This window comes from Neolamprologus multifasciatus, chromosome 18, assembly GCF_963576455.1.
Source record: "Neolamprologus multifasciatus chromosome 18, fNeoMul1.2, whole genome shotgun sequence".
Classification (NCBI taxonomy): Eukaryota; Metazoa; Chordata; class Actinopteri; order Cichliformes; family Cichlidae; genus Neolamprologus; species Neolamprologus multifasciatus.
In genome coordinates, this window is record NC_140456.1 from 25,554,436 (window position 1) to 25,579,650 (window position 25,215).

General features: G+C 39.3%; 2 protein-coding genes across 2 annotated transcripts; one reads left to right on the plus strand and one right to left on the minus strand.

Annotated features, from left to right (window-relative positions):
* Positions 1-6,967: 6,967 nt before the first annotated feature.
* Positions 6,968-24,560, minus strand: cdc73 (cell division cycle 73, Paf1/RNA polymerase II complex component, homolog (S. cerevisiae)). Its single transcript, XM_085141150.1, has 17 exons — positions 24,370-24,560; positions 23,594-23,699; positions 23,350-23,419; positions 23,156-23,218; positions 22,844-22,896; positions 22,283-22,371; positions 21,976-22,189; positions 20,332-20,430; positions 19,822-19,900; positions 19,022-19,086; positions 12,624-12,681; positions 10,804-10,839; positions 10,619-10,706; positions 10,102-10,263; positions 9,270-9,370; positions 7,971-8,112; positions 6,968-7,827 (listed from the first exon to the last, which is right to left on the minus strand). Exons 1-17 carry the CDS (start codon positions 24,498-24,500, stop codon positions 7,791-7,793), a joined length of 1,593 nt encoding a protein of 530 aa, XP_084997276.1. The 5' UTR covers positions 24,501-24,560; the 3' UTR covers positions 6,968-7,790.
* On the plus strand, positions 13,407-22,123 carry LOC146498096 (beta-1,3-galactosyltransferase 2-like). The gene is made up of 2 exons (XM_085141151.1): positions 13,407-16,220; positions 16,961-22,123. Exon 2 carries the CDS (start codon positions 17,063-17,065, stop codon positions 18,335-18,337), a length of 1,275 nt encoding a protein of 424 aa, XP_084997277.1. The 5' UTR covers positions 13,407-16,220; positions 16,961-17,062; the 3' UTR covers positions 18,338-22,123.
* Positions 24,561-25,215: the final 655 nt, after the last annotated feature.

The window sequence follows — 25,215 nt, forward strand, 5'->3', positions numbered from 1 at the left end:
GTTAGATATATTACTGATGACTGTAATGCGATCCTTTAGTTTGTGTGTGATCACCATCTCCTGGATCTTCATGGGCTCTGCATTAAAGTGCTGGTGGGAAAATTGGGTTTCTGTCTATAATTTCAAATGGCAAAGAAAACATAAAACATCCCATAAAAGAGCAAGAATTTTTAACAGCGAATATGTTGACATCATTTTGTGTCACATGACATATGTAAAGGTTGTCCTGCTTTGACCTTAGCCCTGCTCATTGGCTGCTTCTGCTCCAACAAATTCAACTGATGTCATCAAATTAATCAGTTAAATATTATATATGTGCAATGCTGTAATACTTAGCTCAGGACAAGCATAGCGATGCTAGAGCTTGACCTGTAACTGTACACATTAGTACAAAAACTGAGGCTCAGCATCAGCCACTTGATGTTAGCTGACCCTGCAGATGCAATGATAGGATTTGTACAGAAAACAATGGCTGAATAAAAGCACTTTACCACCTTTACATTTTAATGAGGAGATTTTAGGATGGTACATTCTCAAAGAAAGGCAGGAAAATAAATGTATCATGATGTCATGCTCTTGGTTGATTTGAGTGTTTTTAAATGCAACTGTATTCTCGCATCACCCTTTTTCTCCCTGTTGACGATCCAGGGAACATCTTCAGGCAACATTTCTGTTACTACTTTTGATTCTAATGAATCTGTAACTTTCTAATTTCAGGGCTGGAAAATGGCATACATGGTGTTTCAAAATGAGAAGAAATGAAAGAGCACAACTTCACTCTCTGAGCTGCTTTTTTGGGATACTCCTTTATTTATTTATTTCATGGAAAAAGCTCTGCTATGATTTGAACATTACTTTTAAGTTCTTGAAACCTTTCGGGTTCAAAGCTGCAGACAGACGCTGAGAACAAAACAACACCAGTTGCACAGAAGCATCGACAATGTGTGAAAAAATATATTTGTATCCAGCGGAAACGGCTGACACTCAAAAACAACATTTTGCATGCATCCATCCATTTTCTTCTGCGCATCCGATTCAGGGTCGCTGACAGGCCGGAGCCTATCCCAACTGTGGCAGGGCAAGAGGCAGGGTACACCCCGCACAGGTCACCAGCCAGTCACAAGGCTATACAGAGAGGCCAACATGCTCAGATGTTCACATCTTGCCAATTTAGAACCACCAGTTAATATTTAATTGTCACTTTTGTAAAATAAATAAATAAAAATCATTCACTGTGAAAAAAAGAAAATAAATTGCGAGTAGAGTTTGATGGAAAGAATAGTCCAGACACTTCAATTTGATCCAAGGATCTGCTGGAAAATCTGCATCTCAGTGCCAAATTGCATGCATTTCCAGTCACAAAGAGACAAATTTAACTGGGATGGGAAGTGTTCCAAGTGTTCCAGCCTTTGCTGTCCAAAACGAACACTAGGGTGGAATAAACGGACTCAATGATCCTTTTCCTTCTAGTTGCATCCACTCCTTCAGCCAGCACTCTATTCTCTGCCGTGTAGGCGCTTACTAACTATCACACACGTTCAAAGTCGAATGGCAGGAAAATAAGATGTTCAGTGTCTTGCCCAAAGAACACTTCAGACTGAAGAATCAAATCACCAACCCTCCAAAAAGGTGGAGGAGCCACTCTACCCCTGTACACAACAAAACAATTGTTTGCCAATGAACATATAAGAAAACATTGGATTTTCCCTCTGGATAGTTATGTGAGAGAATCAAAAATCAGACTTTCAGTAGGATAACAATACTAATCTTAAATCCATGGCTCAAAAAGAAGAAAGGGAAGTTTACTGAATGGCAAAGGTCAAAGTTAAATATTCTAACTTGTGTTCATGTAAGACGGCCTTGAAGGAAGTTTAACAAAGTGGTCAATGCAGATCGACTCCAGATGCCTCATATTTGATGTTGTGTTACCACATTCAGACAGAAACCTTTGGAACAGCTCTTCAATCGCTCACAGTGTGGGCACTGGGTACTCTGACCGCTGCTGATAAAGTCCTCGTTGGTTCTCATTCACCTAGGAAGCATCCTCTATGTAGGTTTCATCCACCAATACAGCTGGAGGAGAAATACTGGGGTAGACAGGCCCACACTTAGTGGGATTTGCTGTAAATGAATTGCAACCAGCCAGACGTTGAAAAAGTACAGAGATTCTGTATTTAAGTAGAAGTGCAGATACTAGTGTTTGAAAATACTCCAGTAAAAGTTGAAGTACTGATTCCACTTCTTTACTCAAGTGAAAATGGAAAAAGTACTGAAATGTACTCAGAGTAAAAGTAGCTCTTTGAAACACATTTCTACCAGCTGCTTCTATGCAAAGCTAACTGAACCTTGTTTTCTATTAATGTAATAATAAAATAATATTAGGAAATGGAAATACAAACTTTATTTTAGTCTAAATTTTAATACTAGTAAATATTCTCAGTTTGAATCAGTGAAGCAGAACATGAGCAGAGAAAAGAAATCTGTTTTCTGTTGGCTACGTTGTGGAGGGTGACTCTGCATCTAAGCAGAAAATGAGCACAGTCAGGGGCTGAAGTGTGATTGAGCACGTGGGGGAACGCTAAAATTGTCCTTAATGGCTCAGTGTGGGCAAAAGAATCACAGCACACAATAATTCTATTGAGAGCTCCAGTAGATTTTCTTAGTGTACAGGCTGTGATCAGCTGACCTGCTGCTGCTCTGACAAGGTGTCAGCAGATGTCTCGTGAGTTGTTCTGGCTAATTTCCATTCTCTATACAATACACAGTTTGTGCTGTCTTTATATTAGACACTATAAAGTTGGTATGAAGGTGGAATTCAGTGATTGCATCTCAGCATCATCAGTTTAACTTCATGAAACCACAGCCACTGTGCACCGGTCACAGACTGTTCTTTACTTTAAACCCATCACTGTGCAGGAAACCACAGCGAGTCTACTTCAGTTTGTTTTGCAGCAGGCAAAACAAACTGCATACAAAAGCATATTGCCACATGCACAAACCCGATATCTAATTTAAAAAAACGAGGACTTACATGTAAGCTTTAAATTTCCAACACCACTGATCAGTCCTTATCTTTAAATATAAACATTTCTTCCTTCTTTCCTGTCTTTGTCATCTTTCTCCATCTCTGAGTGAAGTTCGCTCCTTTTCTTTTCTCTCCCCGTGAAAACAGCAGCTGGACCTTTAGCTTGCAACACTGTGCTACAAACTGCACACAAACTGTTCGTGTGTTTGCTGATGTTTATTGATCTGATAGAAACATTGCATTTGAAATTACCTGCCACAGCATGTTGCATATTCCCCTATGTGAAGTCTGAAAGGCCGAGGGCCGTGGGAACGAAAGTGCTTTACTGTCAGGGGACCACGATTAACAGGCAGAGCCTAAAGAGGCGACACAACTCAGGTCACACACAAAAAAATTATCAGTGAACCTGTGTTTATCCCACCTGAGATGGGATTTTGAGTTCATTTATAGAGGAGTTTGAGTGGGTTTAACAGGATTTTTGTTAATTACGTGTTTATTTTTATGTTAAAATGTTAATGTAAAATAAAATGAAACCAGCACTTATGTCACTGTGTTTTCTCATGTGCTGCTGTGTTTCTGCCCACCTGGTGGAGTCCAATACCGACTCTTCCTTTGAGCTCTTTATTTAAGCCCTGTCAGAAATGTCGGGCTCTTCACATGTTAATAAAGCTCCTCTGTTGGCTGCTTGGTCCTGGAAGGCATGTAGGAGAATGTGGAAATCACATCATGAATGTGCATCTGATAAATCTCCAGCAACTGTGCGACGCTGTAATATCAACATGGTTTCCGGCACCTCGCTGAATCTATACCACGAAGAATTAAGGCAGATCTGCAGGCAAAAGGGGGTCAAACCTTGAAGTACTAAGGTGTTCCTAATAAAGCGTCTGGAGATTATATATGATGGAAAATAAGCAAGCATGCACTCTATCCAGTTTAAACATCCTCCAGTCCTAATGAGATTATTCCTAATGCTTAGGAAGCCAATCACGGCCGTCACAGATCACTTGTTCTGATACTTGTGGATTTGTTTTAGTTCGTATTTTGATTATGAAGTCATCAAAACACGAGCAGATTATTAACTGCAACAGTAAAATGTGTTAGAATTGTTTATAGTAGCTACATTTCACAAGACATTATGTAACAGTGCTGGAGCCACACAGTAAAACTGGAGCTTTATTTTAGGGCTCAGCTGCATCTGTGTTCAGTCTCATTAACCACTAGAGTTGGATGTCTCGAGACCGGTCTTGGTCTCGAGACCGGTCTCGAGACCACTTTTACGTGGTCTTGGTCTCGTCTTGGTCTCGACGGACTTTTGTCTTGGTCTCGGTCTTGGTCTCGACGGACTTTTGTCTTGGTCTCGGTCTTGGTCTCGCTGTCTCGGTCTTGCGCTCTCAAATCGACATAGTGTTCGGGAGATTTGGAGTCAGCCATCAGCGGAGCGGGGGGTGTCTTACTGGGCTTAAGCCCGGGTCATTTTTTCTGAAGCATGGGGTTTTTTGGAGTGTAATTTGTTTGTTAGATGCCTGACTGACAACTGTATAAAACAAAAACAACACACGAAGCACAGAGCGCACCGTCCTAAATTCCCCCTGATTTTGGTATGATCCGAGTTTTGGCACTAGGCGACTGAGCACAGCACCCATGTGAGTGAGGGGGGAGAAGCTGCTGCCTGCGAGTTTGCTGCAGAGGAGAGCTTAAGTTTGACCAGGTACCAACGGAAATCATTCGTACTGAACTAATAATGTAAATATGACGGTGTATCACAAAAGATTGATATCAAACTGATCACTTGGTTGCGTTACTTACTCTTCGAGTGAATCAACAAATGGATAAATAAAAAACCGAACGACAATGCTGATTTTTTTTAGAGAGTCTTAGCTTACATCTCATATTTTCAGTTGTTACCCTCCACGGCTAAACAAACTCTCTAAATCGGTTTCAGTTGTGTACTGATGAACACAACAATGGACATAAGGAGCTTCTTTCAAAGAAAAAACTCAGGTAGATGTTATTTTATATATTATGCTTTGTATGTTGTTGTTGTATGTTCAGTATATCTATGCAAAACAAGAGGAATTTCAATACACAGCAGTATATTCACAGTTGAAACCAGATATTTACATACACTTTAGGGAGAAAACATAAAACCTTTTTTTTACTGTTAAACATCAATTTAGAGTAAACTTTTGTTTTAGATAAATAAATGTTGCAATGTCTTTTGAATTAGTTAAATGTCAGAATAAAAAGAGGGAGCTGTCTATTTTAATCACTTTCATCAAATGTAGGAGTACATATACACTAAGTTTATTGTTAATTAAGATTAATTAAGAAAACTCCAGATGATTCCATTCTGAGCTTAAGAAGCTTCTGATTGGTTAGTAGAGTCCATGTGGGTAAATTGGTGGCACAGCTGTGGATGCATATAAGGCAAAACACAGAGCCTGTTTCTTTGAAATGGGAAAGTTTCTTTGAAAAATCAAGAGATGTCAACCAAAACACCTGGAAAGAATTCTGGAAAAGAATTGTGGAGCTCCATAAGTGTGGCTCAATTTTGAATACAATTTGGTGCCATTTACAATTAAGAAATACAGACAGTTTCTCTCTTTACTCTTAAACTTAACAAATATGTTTTTTATATTTATCAATCTAAAAAAAGAAACATTTAGTCTGATTTGATGTTACAATTAAAAAGTGTTTGTGTTTTTATCTGAAGAGTATGTAAATATCTGGTTTCCACTGTATATTTGTGTTTGGCTTGATTGTCAGCACAAAGAGGGAGAGAGAGGAACAGAGAGGGAGAGAGACGACGAAAATGACGACAGAACAGAGATGGAACAAGAGCAGGTGAGACACACAAGTTAGTCAAATGGTTGTTTGCCAAAAACTCATCAGAACATGTATCTCGTACCTATTGTATCTTTTTAGATAGCGTTTGTTACTTTTAAAATTCTATATTTATTAAGTTATGCAGGCTTGTTTGCTCAACAAGGCTGAATAATTATATAAACTTTTCAGAATCTAAATAGTGTACTTTGGTAGAATTAAAAAATAAGTGTAGTGCAGGTCTAAGATGATTTTTAGTGCTGCTATCATCTAGTTCTGATTCTGGTTCTGTCTTGGTTACTGTTGTAGTCCTGTTTTAATTCTGGATCAGTTCTGGGTCTGGTTGAATTGGGGTTTAGTCCCTGTGTCTTGATACAGGCCCGACTTTGTTCTGCCTTGCTGCTTAATTAAAAAACTATATATATATATATATATATATATATATATATATATATATATATATATATATATATATATATATATATATATATACACATATGAAGTCATTCTTTTTTGAACAAAGCTCAAAACAGAGCCTAATAATCTTTCAGTCATTTCTACCCCCACTTAATTTCCTTTGGCTGCTCAGCTCTCACACAGTGGCTCAGCTACGCTCCAATCCCTCCATATTGTGGCCAATCACATGCGAGGATATAGGATAATATCATTATGTGAAAAACAGAGAGGGTGAGAGACGCAACAGTCAAGTGGAGCATGCGTCAGTCCTTTCAGTGAGTGAGTGAGACAGTAGACAGCGGTGAGGAGGGCTGTGCGAAAGCAAAAAACACATAAATATGCCCGAGACCCGTAAATGAAGCAGCATCTGGCTGCAGTTTAAAGACTTTTTTTGTCTCGGTCTTGGTCTTGGTCTCGTCTCGTCTCGTCTCGGTCTTGGTCTTGTCTTGGTCTCGATACCCTCTGGTCTTGGTCTTGTCTTGGTCTCGATACCCTCTGGTCTTGGTCTTGTCTTGGTCTCGGATTAGGCGGTCTTGACTACAAGTCTATTAACCACACAATGTATTTCAGGTGACATGATGAAATGAAACCAGCATTAAACTACTGAGATAGAAGAATAATGAAATAAGCACTACCCATGTTCAGCAGACTGCACACAAGCACTTGTTTCTCAGAGGCTTTATTATCTATTTTCATGTGATGTTTTAGAGCAATACTCTCCATAATTTCTCTCATCTAGTACAACACCAACAAAAAAGGAGTTTAACAAGGTCATTGCATGACCAAGATGTGTGCAGAGCTGTCAAAAACTGAACTAGGCATTGACTGCTTGACTGAGATCATTTTAACTGAGTGAGAGCAGAGGAGCAATCTAACATATGAACACATTTACCTGCACTCCCCTTTCTGCTCAAGGAGTTTTGGCTCTCACAGATTTGATCACATATGTACATTCAGACCACAAACACCCAAAATTTAAAAAAAAAAAGAAAAGGAAAAAAAAGAAAAAGAAGAAGTGTAAAGAAAGTCTCTTCCTCAAACTCAGCACTTGCCTCAGTTGTACCCAGAGATTCTCACGTTTTCATCAGACTAAAACGCTCACATTTCCTGTTTACCGCTGACAAAAGGCAAGCATCTCCCTCTGAGCTCATGTTGCTTAGTACTGTGTTTTAATCATCTCTGCAGCATGTTACCTTTTATATAAAACTTATTTTGGTATTTGTCTTTAACTACCTGAAAACATTAGAAAACAATTACAACAAAAACACAAAAATCTCCTTTCTGATGTCCAAAGTAACAATTCCAGCACACTGCATTAGGAGTCCTGGAGGAAGCCCTGGAATGATCGCTCCTCCTCTTCCTCTTAAAATGGGGATCATGTTGGAAGATGGATTGGCAGCTTGGATGAGGGAGTTGGACCAATTAGAAGGGAAAGGCTGAAGAATTGATTTGTGGGATATTCGGTGTCTGTGGCTGTGATCCTGGCTCAGAACCTGAGGTGAGATTTGTGTTTCACCATGTATCTGTTCAAGAAAGAAAAGGGAGCGAGGAAAAGAGTTTATTACAGAAAGTTTCGTTAACTACATATTAAAAACAAAAAAAAGGTGCATCGAGGTGAAATCAAATTAAATTAAGAAATTTAATTAAGTGCATAAAAATTAAGTACCTGTCAAGGGTCTCCCAAAAGCGCAGGAAGACGGGCCGGTCCAGATGGCGTCTGTGGCGGCTCAGCTCCAGGACGGTCACATCCCATTTTTGCACGTTGGGATCAGTCGTTGCCTCGTCGTATTTTAAATGAAAAGCTCGAACTGGAGGGGAAAATGCATTCATGCAACCATAAGGATGTTTTTCAGTAATATCTCCTCAACCTCTTCATTTATTCTACACATTCAACCCTCTGAATCCTTTTCCAACCTCATCTCTCAAATCCTGGAAGACACGGTGGCACCACAGCTCTAGTTAACAATAATTTCTACGAGCCATTTCAACGTGATTTCCGTTCTAGACAGACCACTGACATCACATGGCACTGTTCTCACCATCCTCATCCTCCTTGACCTCAGTGCTGCTTTGATACCACTTCCCACCCTCTTCTGTTAGAATGACGAGCCAGTGCTGGACTCAAGGACACAGCACGAGAATGGTTTACATCCTTCCTTTCTGACAGGATATAGTTCAAGGCAAGACTGTACGCTCTCTATTAGCCTCGGTCACACATGGGGTCCCTAAAGGATCAGTACTGGACCCCCTGCTATTTATAAATTATCTCTTTCTTCTCAGAAATAGTGTTTCATTTTACGTTGACAACTCCTTTGCCCGTCCTTTCCTCATTACCTGCTCGCAAGCCGTCATGAAGTTATTTTATCGAATGAAAGGACACCGTATTTGCAGAGAGAATAATCACCCACACTTATCATATTACACCTACTCTCATCCAGCTTCACCGTTTCCCCATTTCCCAGAACCTCCCATACAAGATTCTGCTCCTCACTTTCAAAGCTCTCCATGACCTGGCACCCTCATCTCCTCACACCTCTGCCCGTGCTCCATGCTCTCCTCACTGCTCCTCGCACAGACTTTAACACTAGAGGCTTTAGCTGCGACTCATCTTTGGAACTCACTACCTCTAACTCAGTCAACCAAACTATGACAGCTTAAATGCACAGTGCAAAACCTACCTGTTCATATCAGCATATCACCTATAACCATCAACATTTCTGAATCTCAAACTTAAATCTCTCTTTAATATTGATCTACTTGTTAATTTTATTGTTGTAAGGTAACACTGAGTGCTTTGAAAGGTGTCCACAGATAAATATGTCTATAACAGGCACAGAGTTCACAATTTGCTGATTCTTTGAATGAGTGGAAAAACCAAACATCATGACTCCAACCATTTTTTACTGCTATCGTTTGAACGCAGTGATGAAGACAGTTTCTAAATAGACTTCACAATATTGCTTACTTTTGGCAAAAATGTCGACAGGAGAGCCGTCGGGCAGCAGCCACGGCCAGCCTTTGAACTGCCAGGCAGGACCCTGCACGAACACAGCCACCACTCGATCCCTGAAGGAAGAAACAGGCTTGTCAAAAAAACAGGATTAAACATTTAAAGAAGGTGCAATAAGCTGTAATCACAGTCACTGAACACTGCAGCAGAGGGCAAGGATCTCAGGTATCATTAATATGACAATATGTGTTTTTCTGATGTTGGATTTACAACCAAGGATGCCCGATGCTGAAATTCTTGATCGGCTGTAGGTCAAGTGGAGTGGTTCGGAAAACTGGTGGACTGATCCTCGGCTCCTGGCGCCACATGTCCTTGGGCAGGTTACTGAAAAGTTGCATCCAATGCAGCAACTAGAGTATGATTGTGTGCAGCTTGCAGTAGGAAGCACTGAGTACTAAACTTAAGTACCAGTAATGTGCCATATATGCCAATACCAGTGGGTGTTATACATGGGCTTAAGACTTGCTCCAGCAGAAGTGAGGAAGAGGAAACACACACCTCTCCCCCCATTTCCCTCTGAAATTCTTCAACAAAAATACAACAATCGGCCAGTACTGTGTACCCATTATATGATAACTCAGACTCTGAAACATAATCATCTTGTGGTTTCAACAGGCTGCATGCATAATGAGTCATATTTGCTAAACACTCAAATATTCCTGTTAACAGCTGAGTCATCTGATTTTGAGTCATCTAAAGGTACAGAGGGGAGTACAGGCTTGTTGTTTCCATAGTGTTCCTGTATGGTGGAAAATGCTAATATAACTGAGAAAATACATATACTGACCAATCCTGGGGAGCCAGTTTGAGCGGCTGATCGATGACGCGGTACGGCACGGTGACACTCAGTGTTGTGCCACCAGGCTGGATCTGGTCTTTGCGCCTCTGTAGCAGAACCTCATTGTCCCGCGGGATGCCCTGCTTCTTCTTCTCTTCTGATGTGATAAACCTGGTACAGGCCAGAGTCTGGAAGTCATTTCACTGCTGCTCCTTAGGGTACAATTTTTACCTTTCTTGCCAGCACTGCCCATTTTGCAGAGGTGCCAACATTAAATCCAGTCATTAAACCTCCAAACACTTGTTGCTCTATGGCAACGACCACAGACAGTCACCGCTGGCATGCCAAGCTCTTTTTCAATCTCTGCCCTAAACTTAGTGTTGAGCAACTTGACAAAAAAAATCCACTACTGCGTGTCTGAAGAACATCAACCACCAAATAACATCAATGCATGGAAGACAGTGCAATTGATTCATTATGCGAACACTTTAGAGAAAGAAGAAGGGCACTAATGATTCGTACTTACTTCAGATCCTGCAGGAGATCCTTAGCATTGAGCATTGTGATGAGGGAGGTGGTGGCAGCAGGGATGATGATGATTGGTGTTCGGGATCCTGCAGAGAAAGCCACATTAAAAATGGTTTAAAACTAGAGCTCAGTTGGTCAGTACTACTAAAAAACAGGGATTAACTCTGATCAAATGTGATGTACCTTTCTTCTGGTTTGGTGGAGGTCTGGCTTGTGAAACTAGAGAGAAAACATTTAAAAGAATATATTTTTAAATAAATACAAACAGGAATGTGGATATTGAGTCCAAAGACAAGAACAACAATCCTCAGTAAAACTTCTTCCTATGCTTCAAGTATTTGTTAAGTCACTTCTTTGACAAGAAATTTTCTTCATAAGCTCCAACAATAGTAAGACTTACAATATCCAACGACTGAACGAACATCACTAAACCTGAACACAGAAAGGTTTTTTTTTTTGGAATTTATCCTTAAAACTGTTTGGAAAAGGGGAGGTACTTCCAAATGAGAGTTGGAAGAATCCGGTGTCTATCAGTATACCTAATGCTAACTTCAACCAATAAAATAAATGAACCCTTTGGGTCCAAAAGGGGAAAAAGAAAAAAGAAAAGAAAACACGACTTTGCCTCTTAAAGCTTGCATACACGGAGTGTGTCAAATGATAAAAAAAAAAGAAGAAGGATCTTATGTTAGACTAAAAATACATGTAGCCGATTCTCCAAGTTCCCCATTTCATCAAACTGTGGTTCAGTTACATGATGGTTTAAGTTGGGACCTTGTTTAAAATCTAAGTAAGAACAGAATTTGCCATCAACCCATATTTCAATTACATCAAGTATTGAATCCTACATCAGACAGCACATGATCTGGTCTGCACTGGTGTTGAAAGAGGAGAGGATGCCTTCTGTTTTTAATTTACATTTTATTGTGTCCCAACATTTTTGGAATTGGGGTTGTGGATTTGCAAGAACTCTGCAATGTGTTAAAGTAATAAATATCTACCAACCGGCTGACGCAGCTGGAGATAAAACTGAAAGCAACACAAATGCATAAATCCCATGTGAAATATCACCATGGAGTGAGCAACTGGAGAACCGTTAGTTTAGAAAAGTAATGGCAAAAATTAAAGAAAGACCACTAAATATATTTAAACGTTTAGTCTTTTGCTAATTGGAGTATAATTAAATAAAGCAGAAAAGACCGTTTTTGTCAGACTTGCAGTCACACTCAAAGACAAAGTTTTAGCTTAAAACCTCTGCTGCAGGTCAAATGGGTCAAACTGGTTCTACTTTTTATTTTTTCCACACATACAATGGGAAGTTGCTAAGAGAGGATTTTAGGTCAGTGTTTGTAGAAGAGTCAAACAAACATGTGATTCTTCTCTCCAGACAAAAGGTTATTTTAGCGATGCGGCTTCATTCAGAAATCATGTGAATATTCTTCTCTTTTTTTATTAGTACAGTCATGTGTCTAAATGCCACGCCTGGAAACAGTCGACGTTGTGAATAAAAGAAATACTGTTATTATTACACGACGCTCTGATACATCCCTTTAGAAACTGCTGGTAAGAGATCTGAGTGACTGATATATGTAAAGAGCTGATCAACACATACTAACAGGCAGTGTTGGGAGCACTGAAAACTGAAAACAGTCATGATGTGACTACGTCAGGATTTGGGAGGAGGACAAAAAAAAATGACAGAATCAATTTAACCCTTGAGAAATGAATGAAAAAGGGAACTAGCCCAGGCTCAGCTGGAGCCTGAACAGACTATAGGGTGTTTTTAGCTGTTTCCCCTTGCTATATGAAAAATAAGGCACAGAAAAGAATATTGTAGTAGTACAGAGTGAAAGTCTGTCTTTGTTAAAAACATCACTCCAGTACAAACTCTCAAACAGCCCTTACACTCTATGGCACGATGGACAAAAACTAAAAAAAAGTTTTTACTCTGTATTTATTCTTTATGCATGATTAAACATGAACATTTAGAATTCAACACTAACCTGGACGAGGTACAGGCTGCAGTGCAGGGGTCTGGGCCTTTCGAGCAGATGCTCCTTCCTAGAAAACAAGCAACACCTCAGGTTATATACAGTCACATCATACAGTGTCTTCAGAAACTTCTGATGTTAACAAGAAATACAAAAATTGTGCAGCTTCAATTGTTGTGCCCAACAGGCCACTTGAAATAAATTGTTCAAGGTGTTTCATCAGTGAAATAACTGAACAGTGTTGAATATTTAGGCTTAGATAGCCACCTAGCAGGAGCAGCTGCTCTTGAAGCAGCTGGTAGTCATCCTTATCGTGATCTGTTATTTGTTTTCAGCATTTTAACACTTTAACTACAATCAACCAACAGTTAAATATTAGTGGGTGTGGTAAGACTCGACTTATGCGGTCAAAGAAGTGCAGGAGACTGATGCTGTCCAGTGTAGCAAGTGATTTATTCACCATTTTGTGACCGAAACAATATTTACAAAGAAACAAATAAGAAACTCAACTCTATGATTAACGCAGTTCAAATAAACATAACTAAACTTAAATCAACGGAAATTAAGGTCAAACTGCACACAGCTACACTGACCCGAACCTTTCTTGAAACACCTAAGTTCTTCTGCTTAAATAGTCCACTTAATCAAACAATTTCTCCTCTGGACTATTCCAATCAGTAGGTAGATACGATGAACATGATTATATTCAAGTCTCTACTACTCCTCTTTACTGGCAACATGAACTCTGGTGTAATCAATATATATTATAACAATAAATCTACTTCTTCATTAACCCTCTAAAATCAACTTTATTAAATTATAAGAGTTCTTCCCCTTCTGCACTTGGTCTCTTCCTGTGACCTCAGATGACCCCAGAAGCTATAAAGCAGGAAGTAAAACTACATTTCCTCCTTTTGTTTCTGGAAGACAGGCAGGTAAGGTAAGTTCTAAACAATACAAATTAACAGTTGAAATAAATAACATGTTAACTTAACAAACTTGTAGGGATTGATTTAAACCAAGATGTTATATTATATAATCTGTAAAAGTGCAAAACATAAACAAACCCGGGATAGTAGATGTTTGCCTATTGCAGATTACATGTAAAATATGGTTAAATCAAAACAAGAATGTTAACTAAGAATATGGACAAATGGTCTTCTCACCCACTTTGTCACACTGGGCATCAAGTATCAAATATACTCCAACTCCTCTGATCTGCAAGGTAACGTCTAACTGAAGCTCCACAACAAAATGTGTCATTTACAGATAAATTGCATGTCTGGAGCTCATCTGCTTGAACTGAATGTGGGTTAATGTTAACTAGAAGGCCCCATCTGAGTGTGAGTGCAAGTTTCTTAAACCTCTCAAATGCTAATTACACTGCTGTAGTTTTTCTTAGCACTAGTATTTGTTTTTTCACAAGTTACCCTTGTGAAAGAGAGCTAAACTTGTCAGGGCTAACCTACAAAACAAGACAGATAGCTGCGTTACTGACCTCACAAGGGAAATGTGGGTGTTAGAACAGAAACATAAAAAGTAAAAATTGTAGAGACCGTAATAAACCAAGAAATACAGTCAAAATAAAAGTGCCAGAAGCACATGATAAAAGCCTTATGCAGGAATTTATAGTTATAGCAGTGATTAAAAACAAAAAAGTTAAAATGTAGTTAAAAACAGTAATAGTAAGAATGACATTACCTGAGAGAAAAGTGAAAATTGCATTTAATAAATAATATGTACATTACATAAAAAAGCAAATAAAAAAAAAACAGCTGAATGAAGGTTTAATACAAAGTACATTTGGGATTTTATGCCTGAGAGGTGTGTTCACCTGTCACAGCATGAGGAGTTTTAAACACAGCTTTATAGAGAACAGTAGGAATGATTTCCTCAAGGGTTCTTTGTGGCAGTGAGGTTGAATCAGTCTGAGGGAGAAGGAGCTCTGCTGCTTCAGAAATGTGGAGCGGAGCAGGTGTGATGGGTGATAACTGTACATTAAAGAATAGCTTACAATAAATCGATCTATTCTGTAATTCAATCTGCCCCACCACTGTATTAAGCTATGGCAAAGGCCTAGATGTTTAGATGAAACCAGAAAAAAGAAACATAAAAGTCCAACATTCAAAAGTTAGTGGAGTCAAACTTTCTCACAGGATGAGAAAACTGTGATTATGTTGTAAAATTCAGAAATGGGATTTCTACAGCTGGAACAGTCATAAAAACATAATGGTCTCTTACAATTTTAGCTCACGCTTTAGCAACAGTACTTATGCCGGCATTTTCAGTCATCTCTGTGCCTTTGTGCTGCTGAGAATCACAGTTGTGGTTTGTCACCTGAAAAGTCACCGTTCTTTTATTTTTCTGTCATTACCAGACACAAATAAAATATATGTATTGTAACGTGGGCAAATATTAGATTTAGTGAGCTTAGTGTAAAGATAATTTTAATTAACTATATGCAAGAAGTTTGTGTGAGATGACAGCTGGGGGTTTGGGTGGTAATGTCCACTGTTTTTCAGTCAACAACATGTAAGCTGATGTTTGCCACTTTTAAATCAGCAATAAAAAAAAGCAATCAGCGATTGTGTACACACTTCCAATTTGTGGAAGTGTGTACACAATGGCCTCTCTTCCCTTTTCTCACAGCATGCCAACTTGAGATAATGGTTTATTCCTCATTCTGCAGAGTGGGTGTGAATACAAATAGGTCAGTAGCCCAACCCCCTCCCCTTTAACAGAGCAGGCAGCAACAGCAGCAAAGACGGCGTGACGTGGTGAGAGAGCGTAATGCCACCGAGCCTAGAGCTGCCTTTCAGAGCGAGCTCACAACTCACAGCTCTTCCTTCCGTTCATCTTCCTCCTCCCCCGTTGCTTTCATCCCTCTAGCTAAAAGGAGCAGTGCGTGAGAGGCAGCTGAATGGGGAAGGGGGATAAGCATAAAAACCGAAATCTGAACGATCTGAGAAGCACAGTGGACAGCGGGCATGTGAATCAAAGAGGAAGAACAAGAGGAAACGAGGATAAGCACAGAAAGGGGGAGCAAAGCTGAACGGAGACATGTAGGCTTATTTATCATTCTGATGTGAATCCCGTCTCTGTGTGCCTGCTTTGATATACACAATATGACAGCGGGGACAGTAAAAGGACCCAGGGCTGCAGCTTACTGCCAACTACCATCTCTCCTCTTTCTTCGGCCATGAGCAAAAGAAGCAGCACACCACGGCTAAAATCAAGCCTCTAGGGACAATGCGCCAAGGCAGACTGAGAGACTGCAACACCGGAGCGCTCAAACATGCTCTGGCCAGGCATGCACACATGAACTAGCAGCACATTTGTGCACGCATGAGGCAAAAAGCTAGGATTACCTGGAAAAATTTATTTCTCTGGACTGACTACAGAAACCTTTATCAATACCAGCCAAAGAAGAGGACAATTTGACATATGCTGCAGGGAAAAAAGAAAGTGAGGACATGGGGTTGTGTGCATTTATGATCTGGCCAAAAGCACCGCAGGAACAGAGACCGAGCGGCCAGTTGGAATGTGTGAAGACTGTAATTTATCCAGCAGTGATGAATACCACAGAGACAAGTTTTTAGACTAAAAAAGGTGAGTTTATGTTGTGAAGAACTGAAAATACAGACGAACATCGACATAAAAACAGTCATAACAGATGACTGATATTATACAAATGATGTGAAAAATCACTCATCTGGTTGTGGTTTAACTTACAGGATGTAAAGGGCGTGTCTTTCTAAAGGGAGAAAAACTTATTTCTATGAAGCATGCAACAGTGGAGAGAATTTACACTCTCAAAGTCCTCTCTGTTATGTTAGGCTCCTTTGTTTTGTAATTTTCTTTAAAAAAATAGAAGAAAGAAAGAAAAGAAAACTCATCTGGATTCTGTATAACAGGCAAAAACTACACACCGTCTGTTGACATTCTACAATTAGCCACAACTAGCATTTTAGCATTATTGCATGAAAACTAAAACAAAACGAGAGTGTGGTAGAAGAAGACGTCAAAGCAGGTAATTTGTAGATTTTAATGTTGATATAAAAGCCTACAAACTATATTTAGACTATAGAAATGTACCCTCATTACATTAATATGATATCAAATACGTTTAAAAACAACAGGAAGGGCCAATCAAGTTGTGTATTTCTCCAAATCAAGAAATGAAAACGTGCTCACCAGATAGCTGCAAAGTTTTCTTAACTTGGCTGGTATTTACAAGCTTATTTACTCTAAACTGCTGCCTTATCAGAATGATACTACATGGTTAAACTGTGAGTATAATTTCGTTTTTCACAATGAAAATGTATACTCTTCTTTCCACTGTCTCCTAGGCCATCAACAAAGTGATTTATCTTACTCATCAACACGAGCTGAAACTCTGCTGACAACTGGATTGAAGCGTAACAACTGTCAAGACTAGAAGTGTTGAAACCATGCAGTGGAAACGACGCCACTGCTGTACACACACAGCTAAACTTCTGTATCTGCTCTCTCTGCTGGGTGTGCTGTTCTTTCTAGTCCACCAGGTGTGGCTGCCGAGGCTCACTGGTATGCCATGGTGGAGAGGGCATCCTCTGGTGTATGGAGGTGGAGCAGCTCACACCACCAAAGCCAAATGGAACACAAGCACCCGCCATTCACAGTGGAGGTTCGTCATCGTTCCTCAACAGACTTTCAAGGCTGATGCCAACATCAGCTCCCGTGAAAATCAGGGAGTTTACCCAACTCAACCAGACCCAAATTTTGAGAACGTTCTGGCAGCAAACACAAGCCAAAGAGACGACGCAGACCTCAGCGCCGTGATAACCCACGGACCGTACCCTTACATCATTAACGAGCCTGATAAATGTGCAGACAACACAGCTGCGCCATTTCTGGTGTTGCTGATTGCCACTGAAGCTCGGCAGGTGGAGGCGAGGAATGCTATACGGCAGACGTGGGGGAACGAGAGTGTTGCTCCAGCTCTGGGATTTATCCGGCTCTTTCTGCTGGGGAAAAAAGATGGAGAACTGGGACTTCTACAACAAAGGATGCTAGAAGCAGAGAGCCGGAGGCATCATGATATCATTCAGCAGGACTTCCTGGATTCTTACAAAAACCTCACCATAAAGACACTGATGGGACTAAACTGGGTTGCAATGCACTGTCCGCACACCAGCTACGTCATGAAGACAGACAGCGACATGTTCGTCAACACAGAGTACCTCATTTTTAAGCTGCTCAGGCCTGAACTGGAGCCCAGGAGGAACTACTTCACAGGAAACAACATGAGAGGCTACGCACCCAACCGAAATAAAAACAGCAAGTGGTACATGCCCCCGGAGCTGTACCCAGGTGACAAGTATCCCACCTTTTGCTCTGGGACTGGTTACGTCTTTTCTGGGGATCTCGCAAGGAAAATCTATCAAGTGTCTTTACGTATCCGCCATCTGCATCTGGAGGACGTGTTTGTGGGAATATGTCTGGCCAGCCTCGGAATCGAACCCACGCCACCACCAAATGAGTTCTTATTCAACCACTGGCGAGTATCTTACTCCAGCTGCAAGTACAGCCATCTGATAACATCACATGGGTTTCATCCCAATGAGCTCCTGAAATACTGGCATCACCTTCAGAGCAACAAGCGAAACGCCTGCATCAACGCATTTAAAGAGAGAGCAGGCAGGACACACTTACACAGAGTGACTGGAGAGAAATCAGCTGAGTGAAAGGACACTGTTACACTCACTGTTAAAAATGAAATAAATAAAAACAAAATAAAAAGATTTATATCTCGGCACATTCTCTATTTTGAACTTCATATCAAGGGACTTTACTTATAATCCAAACCCACTTTATCCACAACACAAAATGTGCATAAATGTTGCAAATGTAAAAATCAAAGTGCTCTAGCCAACTTTGTACAACAGAGATAAAAACTGTTTCTACGTCTGAGTCAAACTACTGGAGTTTTATTTTATGAAAGAACACGCTGTGCTTCACTGTACAGAAATAAAGTACTTTTTTGTAATAATCAGAGCTACTGTATGACTTTTAGATTTCTGAAGCAGACAGTGCAAGTAAATATCTCCACATATCAAACTGTCCAAGACGTTATTTTGAAAAATGGCTGTGACAGGTGACGTGTAAGGATGCGACATCATTACCTACACAGACGACATGTATCCAGTTATCTGTACTTTGTGCTGAATTTCTTTGAAACAGTAAAATCTATTTAGAAAGAACAGGCATCTGTTTTTCAAATGCTGTTACATACATAAGCACATTTAAAATGTGTTATTTAACTACTTGACAGACTTTGTCTCAACTTTCTGTGGAAAACAGTGCTTGTATACATGTGTTACAGGTTGAGGTTTTGGTTAGTAGTTATTGTGCAAAAAGTTCTTTCTTACCGTCACTGACTTCAGGGTCATGCCGTGATACGTGCCCATAGTATCGATCTTGAAGCCCTCCGTTTCTAGGACAACAACATGCTATGAGTTGGAGCTCACTGGCTGAACAAAGAGGGTTTTTTTCTTTATAAGTATAATGAAATCTAATACCTGCATATTATGCAACATGTTCACCCCTTCTAAGTCCAGATGTCCCAGTTTTACACTGGGACTTGAAAGCAGCTTACATTTGTGGATCTGTGTGAAACTAGCAGCGTTAAATTTGCCTTAAAATCTCAAGTGGGCATGTGACGTGGTCTGTGGGTATCAGGTGACTGGTGCTTATGCATTTATGGTTTTGTGAAGGACATGATGATTATTTTTAGATGTGTGCGCGCACAGAAATGTTTTTGAAAGAGAACATTATCTGATTCGTGAAGCTAAACTTAATAAAGTGTGCATAAATGATCATAAATGATCAGTATTTATTCAAGTTTGGATGAACGCATTTGTAAAATTGTTTCATGTGTGGTCAGATTGCTTGATATTTGTGTGTGTGGATTAAAGCACGTGCGTCTGAGTTCTCAAAAGTTACACACATATCATTGTACGCCTTTGTGAATCTTTAGTTTACGCTTGTGAATCATATCGCATGCATTTGCGGCAAATTTCTCTTCATACTCTGACCACATTTGTTTACTGATGCTGAGTTTAAATGTGGAAACTGTGGATCAGTGAACTTATATTAACTCAAACAAACAAGCACTCTTTTGCAAAAGGATTGATACTAAAATGATCAGTAAAGCATTTCTAAAACGCACCTTCTTTTCCCTTGAATCGCTCCTGATCGTATCTGTTATAGGCAGCTGGGACAGGTTGCTTGTTCCTTAGGGACGGGTCCTGGAAAAGATATGAAACAATCAATACCCGCATATACAAACACACCGCTCTTCAGTTTAAACTATAGTGGATTTGCAACTAACTCAAACACCTACAGATTATTTTTGCACACATAACTTTGGAAAAATTCATTATAAGATGAATAAATGTCAGTTTTAACTTTTGATTTATTTATGAGATGCAAACGTAACAGGACTAACAGCTAATCAAATTAAAGGTGTGTGCTTATACAACCAACAAATCATCAACTGGTTCTTAATTGTCCTTATTACTCCTGTATTTTCAAATTGTAAAGAAATTAATTTACAAAAAAAGTGAGATTAAGATCTAAACCATGTGCAAACAAACACTTAATAAAAAAGATTAAGGTCCAATAAATAAATAAAAATAACGTAACGTAATTTGTAGGAAGTGGATATTTGTCAGTTTACCGCTTGAGTCGTGTTCTGTGCTGGTCTCTGCTCCGGAGCTCGCCCTTCTTCTCGAGCTTTCACGGACTGAAGGATGGCAAAAATGTTTTTGGAAAAGTTCTGAAAAAGGAACAAAAATAAGTTGAGCAGGAGTCGTTTCCTTTTAAAAACAAACAAAAAAAGACTGTCCTCACAGAAGAGATTCAATTAAAACACATTTAAAATGTACAAGTTATTAATTACTGTGTGCTGTTAAGTTAACAGTCTGTCTACATCTTTAGTTTGGTTTAGAAACGATGAGCGTCATATGTGCGTATAATGCCCACCTAAGTACGGAATTTCCCAGGTTAAGTTTGAACTGTGAGCCAAGAAAATTGAAGTCTTTGCATGTAAACACAACAAAAAGAACATTCAAACAAGAGCTCAAATTTCACTAGTTATGGTCCATTCGCTGTTGCATATAAACAACGCAGCAGGTTCATTAAATATGTACAATTATTAAAATCAATATTTTGCATGATTCTGCAATTCTCTCTCTCTCCTAACAAGCGATCCATCCACAGAACAGATGTTCAGGTAGAATTCCAAGTTTTCCAAACAAGATGGCTTTTGCCCTCAGTGTCTACAAAGTGAGACAGCTGCCTTACTTTGAACATTTTATTAAAGAAAAAAAAAAATTCAACAGCACAACTGGTGTGAAGGATTAGTTTAATTTAACTGTGAACTCTAAATTCTTGTTCATGAATATTTGGTTTTTGTTTAGATTTTTATCATTTAATACTCTGGATATCATAAGAAAAATATTAAACATGTGGAATCTGAACAGGCATTCATACTTAACTGAATACTGTGCACTGTTACCTCCCTATCAGTCTCTCTCCAGTTAGACATAATGAGACACATTAAATAAATTAGTTTATTGAGGGACTGACAAAACCAAGATCTAAAATCTATTTAGCTTTAAAAAGGTTAAACTAAGATAAGATCAGATATCTGACAACCTCGAGGAGCATGTCAGATTACATTTCACTGTGTGTTATACTTGTATAACTATGCATGTGACAAATAAAGAACCTTGAACCTTAAAACAAACAAAACAAAGATGGCTGGACTTTAAATAAGATGGTTTCATTTTTGATAAGCCAAATTTAAACTGATAGATGAGCACATCTTTTCAACAATCTGTAGATCAGTTAATTCCTAACATTTAAATTCACCTTCTGCTGCCATCTAGTGGTTCACACTGGTCCATGTACTGGTACACATTTATGGTGCTTTCATGGCTGGGCCATTTGAATGTTTTCTCAACCCAACGCACTGTCTCTTTGGGTTCAGGAGGCTAACGAATGATTTAAACTTCTGTGGGAAATCTATGTCATAACTCACAAGGTAACTAGAAACCCCTTTTTATCTTCCAGGTCATTCAGTTGTTTCTGCGTCGACCCAAGTTTTAGACAGACTTCTAGGGAGGTGCACGTCAGGTGATGGAGTAGGGTTAAAAGGGGTTTCTGGTTACATGATATGATACATCTGGCATTATAGTGTCAAGTCAATTACAATTCATTTATACAGCACTAGTTGACAACACACTTGTCTTAAGGCTCTTGCTTCTGAAGGAAAGTTTCATTATTCCAGAAAACAGTCTGGCATAAAGTATACACTAACCTTTCCAGTGCTCTGGAGAATGGTTGTCCTAGTCCTCCAGACCCGCTCTCTGCTAACAATATCCCTGGTGACATCCACTTCTGCATCCACAAAGCTTCTCTGCTTCAGTGTTATGTCATCATCGAGATCTGTTTTGATAGTTGAACGCTTCTTGGCCATAATCTTTGCTTTAATGGCTGCAATTTTTTCCACAGACATGGCCTCAGACAGTGATCTGGAAGACATGAACAAACGTTTTGATAAGCTGAACTATCTGTTAGGAGGAACTGGTCATCAGAATAAGGAAAAGCTCATAACCAGATCATACCTGATCTGTTCGATCTGCACGATGCCTTCTTTATGGCCCTCCAGACGGGCAGCCAGACGCTCCTTGTCCAGACGCACACGTTCCTCATCCTTGAGATTGAAAGCAGTTTTCACATTATTAGCAAATTGCAGGATAAAAAATTATATCATATCAAAAACCTTTAACTGCCCACACTGCTGAAATTTGTAAAAGTAAAAAAATACTCAGACTCTGTCACCTGCATTCATGACACACAGTTACCCATTTTATATTCAGTTACACTAAACACTGAAGAATATTTAATGAGCTGCGTTTCCCACAATTTAGAATCTCAAAGTTAATTCATTTAAATATTTTCCTTAAGGAATTATTTTAAAAAATACATTATTATTATTATCATCATGATTAGTAGTGGTAGTATTTTCAGGTGTTGGGAGTGGTCCACATTTCTCACAGTAAGAATATGTAAACAAATTCAATGTTAAGTATGTCAGAATAGGAAAACTGAATTTCTGTGTCCTGTGTGATATCACACAGAAAACAACATGAGCCACATGTGACAGCTGAAGTAGCATAATTTACCTCAACTCTTGGTTTTTTGGCTTCAGAGGATGCCTCATCAGCTGCTCTTTTAACTAAAACAAACAAACAACAATAACAAAGAAAGAAAACAAACAGAAAAACGTTGTATCACTATGCAAAACAAATTTCTTCATCCCACCTTCCTTTATTTCACTTATGCAAAATTGTTTTTGTAAAAATAGGACAGTGTATGTTGCATCACTGATATCAGCACTAGCAGTTATAAGTAGTAATTATTCCTGAAATTTACATTTTAGGATTAAGTTATGAAACTAAACTCCACATCATGTTGTAAAAATGCTGTTCCTTTACCTTGTGTTGGCCTTTGCAGACCTATTTCTATGGGCGCACTTCTGTCGATGCTCGTTGACGTGGCTGCAAGTGGATAAAAAGGACATTTTAAGTGAACCAAAACCTGGAAGAAATCATTACAATTTTGGAAAATGGCAAAGGCTGTACTAGATGCCACAGATCACCCCGATCCTCAGCGCCCAAGTGCTACTTACAGCTCTCGCCGTTAAGATATGACAGCAAGCCCTTTCGATCAGGTCGTCTGACAACAGGGATGTTCTCTGTCTATAAACAACACACAATCATCAAAGTCAAAACTCTTTAAAGTTTACAAGATGCTGCATGCATGACAAATTGTGGGCTGGAATCAGGATTGTCCTCAAACAACACGTTGGTAAGCAATGAAGGATTGATACTGACAGATTCTGGGCTGTTTCATATGAACTCCAGAGCACTTACTGCAGCTCTTCGCACATAGGATGGATGCGGCAGGTGCACATTGTTGAGCAAGAACAAGATAGAGTCCAAGGTATAGTACTCTTTGGGCTGCCCCTCTTTACCAGTACTAAAGATCAAAACAAGCACAAAACATTTTTTTAAAAAAGCATGCAAGTGTCCAGTTTTACAACTAACAAACTTTAAGTGAATTACTGCGTGATGCACACTTAAAGTGGTTTGATGTGAACCGCATTAAAGCTTGAATATAAAGCCAAAGTTACTTTATCAACCACTGTCAACAATTCTCCTGCTAGCTAAAGCACTGCTAGTTGCAACCTTAATTTCTGCGTCACATGCACAAAGTTTGGTTTTTGCACGGTGAAGAAAGACGTTTATAGTCATGACTGTAGGGACTAAAAGAGAAAACAAACAAACACAGGTGTTTCAACTCGACACACTGAATCTGTCTCCGTGAAACAACTCGCTCGCTAGCTAGCGTCCATGATTAATTAGCATTACACAATACTACAAGTTTGGGTGAACCCCTCGCGAGGTAAGTTTAAAAGACATACATTGGCTTTCATGGAAGCTAGTAAAATTGGCTCTATAGTCTATGAAAGAGACCTCCCTGATGCACTAACAACAATTAAAAGGGTGCTTTAACTTTTGAGGAAAGTAGCTGGGCTAGCATTTCATAGCTAGCGAGCCTTCCGTCGTTACTAGCAGCACAAGGCACAGATGAGCATCAGCTGCAGGCCTACTGAAGCACTTTGTAGATGTTATTAGTACTGACATACCCCCAGATTATGTAGTTGGTCTTGACATTCTTCGGCCAGGAGAACTCCCCAAATATAACTTCATCTCCTTTAGCAACAATCTCCTTTTTCTGGATGTTATACTGACGAAGAACACTCAACACATCCGCCATCTTCACTTGTATGTGTGTAGTGTGTTTGCGAGGCCCCCAGTTATCAACATCGTGCGGCCTCTCTAGATGCCTGATCTGAATGACGCTTTAAACTGTAAACTTTACTTTGATCACAGTGATGTATCAGTTCAACAACTTAGGCAATTATTGGTAAAATGAAAGCGCATTTCCAGAGCAGCAAGTTGTTTATTAGAAAGGGCTTCACATCGCCGCTACAGTAGGTACATGTTAAGCAGGACAGATACAACAGAATGGTTGTGAAACACTTGAGAACGACCAAATCTCATGTCCATCTCCTAAAACGCTGTGTCAACAGTCATGTTATAAATATTTTGTATGTTGACCAAAAAGACTGTGGATGTTGCTTTAAAATTAAAAATGAAAACATCAGCATGTTGGGACAAACATCCTTCACAGTTACATGGTCAGTTTATTGTTCTTTTGTTTATGAAGACTAAATGACACCGTGATAAGTAAAGTTTATTACAGTACTTTCTTACAGTAAAATGTAAATTCTGATGCATAGAATTCAGACTGAAACACAAACTTTTCACACAAAAAAATCCCAAACATTGGCATTAGTGTGTTGTTAAAACTCAATCCAAATTTACTTTATAAAAAGTGTCACCACATTTGTTTTAAAGTATAATCTCACAAGAAGAAAACAGAAAACTAGAATTTGTGGCTAAGCTAAAGCAAAGACTGTGTAAAAGGA